Source organism: Mesoplodon mirus, assembly GCF_964341445.2.
Source record: "Mesoplodon mirus genome assembly, chromosome: 9".
Taxonomy (NCBI): Eukaryota; Metazoa; Chordata; class Mammalia; order Artiodactyla; family Ziphiidae; genus Mesoplodon; species Mesoplodon mirus.
In genome coordinates, this window is record NC_138985.1 from 88,407,720 (window position 1) to 88,418,256 (window position 10,537).

Sequence of the window (10,537 nt, forward strand, 5' to 3'; positions counted from 1 at the left end):
ATGATAATTACATACAACATGCTGCCCACCATGATCACCTTTGCTGGAGGAAATACTCACAAGCCACAGATTGCATGGAAAGCATCTCTGTCAGTTAGAGTTCCTGGTTGTAAGCAACCAAAACAAAACCTCTCTGATCTGCGCAGAAGAGTGCTGTTCCGTGAGGACAATGCTGCCACTTTACATCAACACCATGGGTATCAGACTGTGGGTGCCTTGACAGGCTCTGCCACTCCCAGAGTTTCTGTTATCACTGGCACCACCACCTTTTAGCCACTTTGATTCCCAAGATCTCAATTCAAAGTCTAGAGTGGGCTGCATCTAATTGTCCTGTCCATGGTCACATACCAGTACCCTAGCGGCAAGGAAGCCTGGGAAAACAACCAGACATTTGGCTTATTGAATGAAATAATAAAAAGGTATTACAAAATTAAATGAGATAAATATTTATTCATGAAGTAAGCACAGAGCCTGGGATTTGATGAGTTTTCCAAAATGGTAGTGAATACTATTTTACATCTTTATTTGATCATGAGCTTTTTTGAGGGTAAGGACCACATCTTATTCATTTTGTATTCTGGACACAGCATCTGATGCTCCATGAATGTTGTTGAGTTGCATTGCTTCCCCCTGAATAGAAGTTAGGTCACTGCACTCACTTCTATCTCAATTTATTTATAGGGATCTTTAAGACCTTTAACTAAAATGTACTTAAAGATGTAAATAGATAACACCTATAATAATATCCAGCCAACATTTGAGTCTTTTTCCTCAAAATTATCATTAACAGAAAATTAAATCTCTCCTCAGGTCTTCTAGAGTGCATTAAAGCAGAAGAGAAGATTTTTATCTTATCATGAAACCATTATCTGAAGGACAACTAAAGTTTTGTGTTGTTCAACCAATACATCTCACATCATGGCTGCTCATACTTTTCATTCTGAAGTCTATCTCTTCCTTAAAACCTGCCCAACTTCCAATTTATCAAAGGAAGCCTTTTATAGCTGCCTGGAATGCTCCAACAGATCAGTGCTTGATAAGATATAATTTAAGACTAAATTTGAAAATGTTTCAGGTGATTGGAAGTCCACTGGCCAGGGCCAGGGGGCAAAATGTCACTATATTTTATGTCAACAGACTGGGATACTATCCATGGTATACACCCCAGGGAGTTCCCATTAATGGGGGTCTTCCCCAGAACATAAGTTTACAGGTACATCTGGAAAAAGCTGACCAAGATATTAATTATTACATCCCTTCTGAAGATTTCAGTGGACTTGCTGTTATAGACTGGGAATATTGGCGACCCCAGTGGGCCAGGAACTGGAACACAAAAGATGTCTACAGACAGAAATCAAGAAAGCTTATTTCTGAGATGCAAGAGAATGTATCAGCTGCTGATATTGAATATTTAGCCAAAGCAACCTTTGAAGAAAGTGCAAAAGCTTTCATGAAGGAAACCATCGAACTGGGAATTAAGAGCAGACCCAAGGGCCTTTGGGGTTACTATTTATATCCTGATTGCCACAATTATAATGTTTATGCCCCAAACTATACTGGGTCATGCCCAGAAGAAGAAGTTTTGAGGAACAATGAGCTCTCTTGGCTCTGGAACAGCAGTGCTGCTTTATATCCTTCTATCGGTGTCAGGAAATCTCTTGGAGACAGCGAAAACATTTTGCGTTTCTCGCAATTTCGGGTGCATGAGTCCTTGAGGATCTCCACCATGACATCCCATGATTATGCTCTGCCTGTGTTCGTCTATACAAGGTTAGGCTACAGAGACCAACCTTTATTTTTTCTTTCTAAGGTAAGAAAGATACCCCTTGACAAAGATAAGGAGATTTCCTCTTATCTCTAAAAGAGACATTTCTTTGCTAATTATGTTCTTTAAAGAATTCCAGAATAGTGGTCCATTAGATAGGAGCATAATTCTTCCTTTGAGTAGTCATCCACTCAGATTCTTCATTTGTACAGACTGAATTTTGATGATCTCATTTATTATTTGTCTTTCAAGGAACAAAGTACGGAGGGAAGGTGTTAAAGTGCAATGTCAGCAACTACTTCCCGTTCCCCAACTTTGATTGTGTTCCCTTACAACTGGCCTCTTGCGAAGGTTACTGAAACAATTGGGGGTGAACAGGTTGAGAAATCAGAGAGGAGGTTTTAAAATGGAGTAGTTTGCTCATACGTGTGGAAGTAGAATTGTAGACATTTCTGCTGCTGCCCTCATCGTTAAAAATCTTAAGAGGAAAAAAGCGTTTTCTTTTTAAGGCACAATAGTAGGTTTTATAAAAGATATAAGGGAGGCACAACAATATGAATATACTCAGAAATACCTAAGATAGTAACTTTTATGTGTTTTTTTTCACACAATTAAAAATAATTTTTTAAGGAATAAGGGAGTTACAAATCTGCTAAAAGTAGGTGACCCCTATAGATTTAGCCATCTGGTTTATTCTTGACTCTATGACCACAATTAATGGAAAGTTGGTAAGAGTGGTGTGAGTTTCTAAGTTCAATAGTAAATTCATCACTAGTAAAGGGTTTCATAACCCTGGGTTAAAACTTACATATAGAAGTTTTATTCTATTTACTTAAGTCATATATGCAGCCAAAGACCTCACACAAACTGTGAGTGTAGCTTTTAAGATAGATGAACTTTCAGCCCAATTTTCCCTCCCTTACTTTCCCTTTACTACTCTAGTCACTGAAATGGAAACTTGTAGAGATAAAAATCTCAAAGAAGATGCTACTCTAACCTGTGGACTTGGGTAATTATGTGTGATTATGAGAAGACTTGAGCCTTGTTCAGACCTTCACATTTGTGATGCAGAGGTGTTTAAAGATGTTGCTGCACACTAGGGGTTGATCACCTTTCTTTTTTCTCCACCATAACAAGTTTCAATTTGCCAGCATGTATCAAAATATAAAGATGTTCTGAGTATGAAGCATCCAAAGGAGACTCAGGAAACACCCCAGTGAGGACTCTACCATGAGCAGTAGGTATCTGTGGAGCAGACAGAGAGTAGAGCTTACTCCTCAGAGGGAGAAATGACACAAATACATCAGGATTTGGTAAATGCTGTGCCTCTGACACCACTGATGAGATGAGTAAAGATAAAAATTCTCTCTTGTGAACTGACGTTAATACTACCCAGAAAAATCAGCAACAACTGATTGAGCATGGTAGGAAACTAACACTATTTGGAAGGTGTAAAAAAGTTATCTACATCTTTATAAAATAGTCTTGACTCTAGAATTGAAAATTAAATACCACCTTCCTCTATGAAACTTCTTTTGCTTTTCTATGTTTGGCTCAAACAAGTTCCTTTCTTTAGTGATAACAAATTTACTTTTGGAAGAAACAATAAACTTTAAAGGACAAAGTGTTCATTTCAATAGATTAGTTTAAACTACTGGTATATTCTGCACATTCTGCAAGCCAATGGTAAGCTCCTTCTTGAACAGCTACAGCCTCAGAAACATTTCTGTTCCCTCTAAGGGAAGAAGGAACAACAGTTAGGGTCTCACCTAGAAACAATTTTCTTTGTTAGTCCCGTGGTATCATTCTGTAAACTGAATGGCAAGGCATTTCCACATGTTTTAAACCATCAAACCACCATTTTATTCCATCCTCAATAAAAACCTGCCCACAAACTTTTTAAAACATTATACCACACTGTAAATACTAGTAATGGCTTCCATTTCTGCCCTCCCAAAGATATCTGCGTTTTAAAATGTTTGTGTGTGTACACACATATAATGAAGATTAGAAAAACAACTTACCAATAAGTACCAAATCTCTTAACCTCTCCAGACCTCAGTGCCTCATTGTCTTAATCTACAAAGTGGCACAATATTACCTGGCTTATCTACTTAGGAGAAATATTATGAAAATCAAATAAAAAGATAAAAATGAAAATGTAAAGCACTACAGAAATATATGTGGTATACATAACACTTTTTAACAAGTATCAGAGTCTTAAACTTGAAAGGGGAATATGTAAGAATGAAATTTCAGTCAGCAGCCATAGCTTGGGGGAATCATATGCAGGTTGTAAAGCCTCATTTCACACAGTAGATTGCCTATACCACATACATAAATGCAATTTAGATATTGTTGATACTATGCTTTTAAAAAATAATGAAAGGGGTTTTCTTGACTATAGGTTTAAAGATGTTTTCCCCTGTAATTAATTCATATTCCCTCTGATAACACACAAAGGGAGCACATTAGTGACGCTCCAGCCCCCCACAGTGGGCTCCTTACTTACGTGCACTGTGGTAAAGCTTCAGGGACTGAAACCCAAGGGTAAAGAATGAGTCCTCTGGGTGTCCCTACTCTTAGCTTCCAAAACCTTGATTTGAGCCAAGAATCATGGGTAGGGCAAGGCTGCCTTACACCAGGCTGAGACCTGGAAGATGTGTTGCTATTACATCAGGTTCTCTTCCTTTATTTCTCCTTTCATGTGGCTTATGCGCTCAGGTGGTCCCAATTTACTCCTAGAGACATCTTACCTGTGACTTCCCTCACTGAGTAGTGCCCTGCTTTTTTGGCCCCCCCAAGAATAGCTGTTCTGTAATTCATCCAGCACCCTGCTCTCAGTTAGGTGACGGTGGGTTAATTTGTTAGAGGAAATTGCCTAAATATCTGCTAGTGACTCCTTACCTCTAGTCAACACATGCTAGAAGACTTGCCATTTTGAATCAGTCCCAATTAAACTCTCTTTGATAATGACGCTAAAGGACACATTGGAAAGAAACTAACGTTCCCTCCTAATATCAACCTCAGAAGCTGTGGCTTTCACCACAAACATCTGTAGTTTCCGTACTTACTGAATATGGATCAATAACCTGTAAATACAAAATGTGGATGCTGTGTCTTCCTCCTCCCTCTGATGACAAAGCCTTAACCCAAAGGAATTCATGGGAGGGTTCCAGTTTCCAGTTGAGTATCTAAGAAACTTGGAAGTTGCAGCTCAGTCCTAATAAGTAAAAAGCTAAACAAACTGAAAAATCAACTCTTCTTAGATTAATAAGAGAAGTGTGGACACACAGGGAAAATTGCTGCCCTCAAAGTTGGAGAGACAGATGGGTGAAAACAGAGAATCACAGCTTACCAGATTGGAAACCCATGAGCAGAAACCTCTGTGGGAACCACTGCCAGAGTAGGGAAACCTGAACTGTAACTGGGAAACTGCTCAGCGTCGACAAGTCTGAGAGATGAAAATTCCATGGGGACCCAGTCATGGGGGCTGGGGGAGCACACTTCTTGGAGTTTTACCTCCAGGAGCTCACCAGGTCCTCACAGTGAATATTGCAGAAAACCTCCCCTCATGCATCTAGCAGGCAAAGGAGAAAAGGAACCATTTTGAGTACTCTAGAGCACTGTGTTCTGAACAAGGTCCACCCTCAAGAGAAACTGTTTAACCACAGCCAAACCTGCTGAGGTTTTATCAGAGCCTAACTGATCTGTGGAAAAGGAAATACTCAACTCCAGCTGGCTCTAGTTTTCCACTTGGAAGAAGGGAGATACCCATCTCTAGACCCATCTAGGCAGCCTGTCCCACCTAAGGGGGTGGAGGGAACAACTGAGAAGCAGTTGTGAGGTTCACAGTCCAGAAGAAAAGGCTCACTAAGACTGAGACCTAATCATAGGGCTGTAGAACCCTTCCATTCTCCCTACACCTTACTAGAATATTACTAAAGGCCAATTTACAGAAGTCCCTTTTATCCAGTATGAGTTATCTGCCTATTGAGAAAAATTAAATCATGCCTAGCTATCAAGAAAAAAATTACAAGACATACTAAAAGGTAAAAACACAACTTGCAGAGTCAGAGCTAGACTCAGATATAGCAGGGATGTTGACTATCAGACCAGGAATTTAAAACAACTATGATATGCTAAGGGCTCTAATGGATAAAGTGGAATGAATGCAAGAACAGATGGACAATGTAAGCAGAGAGATGGAAGTGCTAAGAAAGAACCAAAAAGAAATGCTAGAGATCAAAAACACTGTAACAGAAATGAAGGATGTCTTTGGTGGGCTTACTTTTAGACTAGGCACAGCTGAAGAAAGAATCTCTGACCTTGAAGATATCTCAGTAGAAGCCTCCACAACTGAAAAGCAAAGAGAAAAAAGACTGAAAAAAAAAAAAAAACTAAAACTAAAACCCAGAACAGAATAACCAAGAACTGTGAGAGAGCCAAGAAAGGTGTAACATACACATAATAGGAATGCATGGAAGAACATTAGGGAATTTTGCCCTCTGATCACATCATGTGACTATCACATCTCTATATTCAGGAAAGTTTCAAAGTGAGTGGAGGGAGGAGCTCTGCTCCCTTAAGTCTTTGTCAAAAGAGGCAACGGACCTGGACCCAGCAGAGTCCTCATTCTGGGCTCTGCGTGGCTAGCTCCTCCTCTTTCCAGTATTCCTATATCATGGATAATTCTCAAAACATTTCACTTCCACCACCTCATTTGAGCCTCACAAAAACTCCTCCCCTTCCTGTCATGTCAGCTCTGACCTGTTCGGTAGACACCATGGTCCTGAGAAATGGAAATAGATGTGGACTTGAAAAGAAATTAGTTTAAATCAAAATCTCTTCTTTATTTGAGAATTACCAGAAAGTTGCCCAGAAAAAAAAAAAAAAACTTTAAAAACTGAGATTGTAAAACCTTCATTTTAGTGAACTATAAAAGTGTCAGGTGAGGAGATTTCTCTCTCAAGTACTGGTATTAATATAAAGTGCCCAAGGCAAAATACAGGTTAAAGTCTGCTTTTAATTTCCACCAAGTTGCTCAATTACATTTCCAGCATACAGCTGTTGGAAATTAATCCTTGGAGTAAAAGGTGAATGCTTATTATTCAAAAGAGTGGGGGAATATATTATAATTTAAGAAACTTATTTAGGGCTTCTCTGGTGGCACAGTGGTTGAGAATCTGCCTGCCAATGCAGGGGACACGGGTTTGAGCCCTGAACCAGGAAAATCCCACCTGCCGCGGAGCAACTAAGCCCGTGCACCACAACTACTGAGCCTTGTGCTCTAGAGCTCACGAGCCACAACTACTGAGCCCATGTGCCGCAACTACTGAAGCCCGTGGCCTAGAGCCCGTGCTCTGCAACAAGAGAAGCCACCGCAGTAAGAAGCCTGTGCACCTCAACGAAGAGTAGCCCTGGCTCACTGCAACTAGAGAAAGCCCATGCACAGCAACGAAGACCCAACGCAGCCATAAGTAAATAAATAAATAAATAAATTTATTAAAAAGAAAAAAAAAAGAAAATCAACTGCAGAAACTTTATTTAGGAAACGAACTGCACACATTCAACTTTTAATTTCCCTCTGAAATGACCTAGATTCATGTTAATCTTTATACACTAAAACAATAATCTTTTAGGGTTACAAAACCAAAATTCTCCCTGCTGAAATTTTGTTTTCATCTATCTCAACCATATTGAGAAAAATCCCGGCAGCCTTACCGTGACTGGAGGAATTATAAATAAAGCCAATTAAATCAGGTACTTTAAAATTAAATACAAATAATTTCAGGGACCAAATATAAGAGCTGGATCAAATCGGACACTGTGTTCCTTTGCCTATCCTGGGAATCCAAATGACACAACACCCTTCCAAGTCACTGAAGAGGCAAAGTTCTCAGGAGAGTGTTGCATACTGGGAAGGGAACTTGGCTAAGATGAATACAAGGCAGTCGTCACATTTAGAGAAGGAAAATTTTTGGATTCTGTTTCCAGGTCATATACTCATAGCTGGTTTGTATGTATACACTCCTAGTTAACTTCAATTAAACAACTTTTAGTGGCTATTTACAGGCTAATTGTTTAAAAGTAATGTCCTGTTTGGCAAAATATAAGTTTAAAAAATATGTATTTAATATGTTTTTATATGTTTATAGAGTGAAATTTCTGAGCCCTGGTTCATTTAACATTTGCTTTACTCTAAGAAACTGGACAATAGTTTCATGTATTATATTGAATTTAGCCTCCAATCCTAATCCCTGGCAGGTTGTTTATATTCAAATGAATACAGTGTAATGAACTCTCTTCATTCTAGCACGATCTAATCAGTACTATTGGAGAAAGTGCTGCCTTGGGAGCTGCAGGCATTGTTATCTGGGGAGACATGAATTTGACTTCATCTGAGGTAAGACAGTACCTTGGCAGTATAGTTAATATTACAATATTTACATTATTTGCTCTGTTTTCCTATAGAACTTACTCTAATCAGAGCTCTCAGGTCTCCCATAGTAAACCTGCTTTAGAATTAAAGTCCAAATCAGCACCTGATACATAGAAGGAGCTCCATAAAGATTAACTTTGGGTAAGATAGTAATCATAATACTGACGATTGTTGAATATTTACTATATGCTAGGATTGTGCTAAGGGCCTTTTTGTTTCCGATTTGCTCACTTCCTGATCATAATAACCCTTATGAGGTAGGGACTAGCATCCTCATTTATAGATGAGGAAACAAGAAAGGAAATCTAACTAGGGTAACAGTTAGTTAAGCTAGCTAGTGGTGGAGCTGGCACTAACCACAGATGGTATGACTTTGGAGCCCTTGTATTTAGCCATTACATAAAATGTATGATATCATATTTTGAGAAGTGGAATCAGATGGTAATTTTTAATATCCACATCGAACTTATTTTTCTTCTATGGAGAAATTAGCTGAAAATTAATAGCATTTAAAATAAGAGTTATGTCTCTTCGAATTTCTTCCAGTTCAAATACTATCTACTCCAAGAAGTCTTCCTAGTTTTCTCCAATCCATATTAATCACAATCTCTTCTGTATTTCCAGATGTTGTTTGTTTATATCCCTATAGTGTAATGCATTTTGCCTTGAATTATAATACTTGTATCCTCGATGCTTTTATTTATTTATTTGTTTGTTTGTTTGTTTGTTTATTGCTGTGTTGGGTCTTTGTTGCTGCATATGGGTTTTCCCTAGTTGCAGCAAGCGGGGGCTACTCTTCGTTGTGGTGCACAGGCTTCTCATTGCGGTGGCTTCTCTTGTTGCAGAGCGTGGGCTCTAGGCGTGCAGCCTTCAGCAGTTGTGGCGCGTGGGCTCAGTAGTTTTGACTCGCAGGCTCTAGAGCTCAGGCTCAGTAGTTGTGGCGCGTGAGCTTAGTTGCTCCACGGCATGTGGGATCTTCCTGGACCAGGGCTTGAACCCGTGCCCCCTACACTGGCAGGCGGATTCTTAACCACTCTGCAACCAGGGAAGCCCTCAATGCTTTTTGTTAAATTGAATTTTTTGCAAGTTCATGGTGATCTGACATTATTCTTAGAATTTCACAGGCTCAATTTGTTGCTACCAAGACATTGTTCATGAAACTATTTGTGACAATATAAAGTTAAAAGTCTCCTCTGTCCACATATGAGAATTAGGTAGAAACTGAGGATCAGTACCTGACTCTCCAGGTGTGACATTTCCCCTCCAGCCCATGTGGCTCCTGAGAAGAGCATCATCAGGAAGCTGAGTGCACAACCAGGTGGCCTCTGTTTAGAACACACAATAGGAACCACACACAAATGACCCAGTCAGCCTTCCAGGCTTTCCTGTCTTTGAATTGTATAGAGGAGGCTAGATCCCAGGGCAGTCGGTATTTGAGCATAGTTAACAGGAAAATCCAGAAGGCTCATGTTGACAGTCAACAACAATTTGGTAGAACATGATGATTCAGGTTCTATCACAACACTGAAAGGCACACACGCCTGAAAGGTGGCCAAAGGACAGCAACTCTGGCACGATTTCTCAATTTGGGTTTGTTCCTCTTTTTCTCACACCCATTAACTTGGGATCTAGAAGGAGGAAATAAAGGATGTAAACTGAAAGAAGGCAAGGTCATATATGCTAAGGCTGGGGCCCATTTGCAAGTTCAGATAGCCTATGGTAACATATTCTCCATCTCCTGTCACAACCACCTCTCATTTTTCTGGTCTGGGTCCCCTGTATTACAGCACTTGAACCTAAGAGTTCATGGGCTGGAACCAAGCCATTAAATTTCCATCAAGTGCAAAGAGCTGCTTTGTGGATCTAGATGCTCTAACCTTACCAATACCAGAAAAAGCACTAAATCCCATTTGTTTCTACATTTCTAGGGCAACTGTACAAAGGTGAAGCAGTTTGTGAGCTCTGATTTAGGGAGCTACATAGTCAACGTGACCAGAGCCGCTGAGGTGTGCAGCTTTCACCTCTGCAGGAATAATGGGAGATGCGTAAGGAAGGTGTGGAAAACGCCCGATTACCTTCACTTGAACCCTGCAAGTTACCACATAGAGGCATCCGAGGATGGAGAATTTACTGTGAAAGGCAAAGCATCTGATACAGACCTGGCAGTGCTGGCGAAGAGATTCTCCTGTCATTGTTATCAGGGATACGAAGGGGCTGATTGCAGAGAAATGAGGATGGCTGATAGCTGCTCTGGGGTTTCCTCTTTTTCTGGCTCACTAATCACATTGTGTCTGCTGTTTTCCGCATGTTATCAGAGCATTCAGTTGTGA

General features: G+C 39.9%; 1 protein-coding gene across 1 annotated transcript; it reads left to right on the plus strand.

Annotated features, from left to right (window-relative positions):
- Window positions 1-850: 850 nt before the first annotated feature.
- Window positions 851-10,537, plus strand: HYAL4 (hyaluronidase 4; the record flags this gene model as incomplete). Its single annotated transcript, XM_082632488.1, has 3 exons — window positions 851-1,810; window positions 8,082-8,171; window positions 10,136-10,537. The coding sequence occupies exons 1-3, from the start codon at window positions 857-859 to the stop codon at window positions 10,535-10,537; spliced, it is 1,446 nt and encodes a 481-aa protein (XP_082488614.1). The 5' UTR covers window positions 851-856.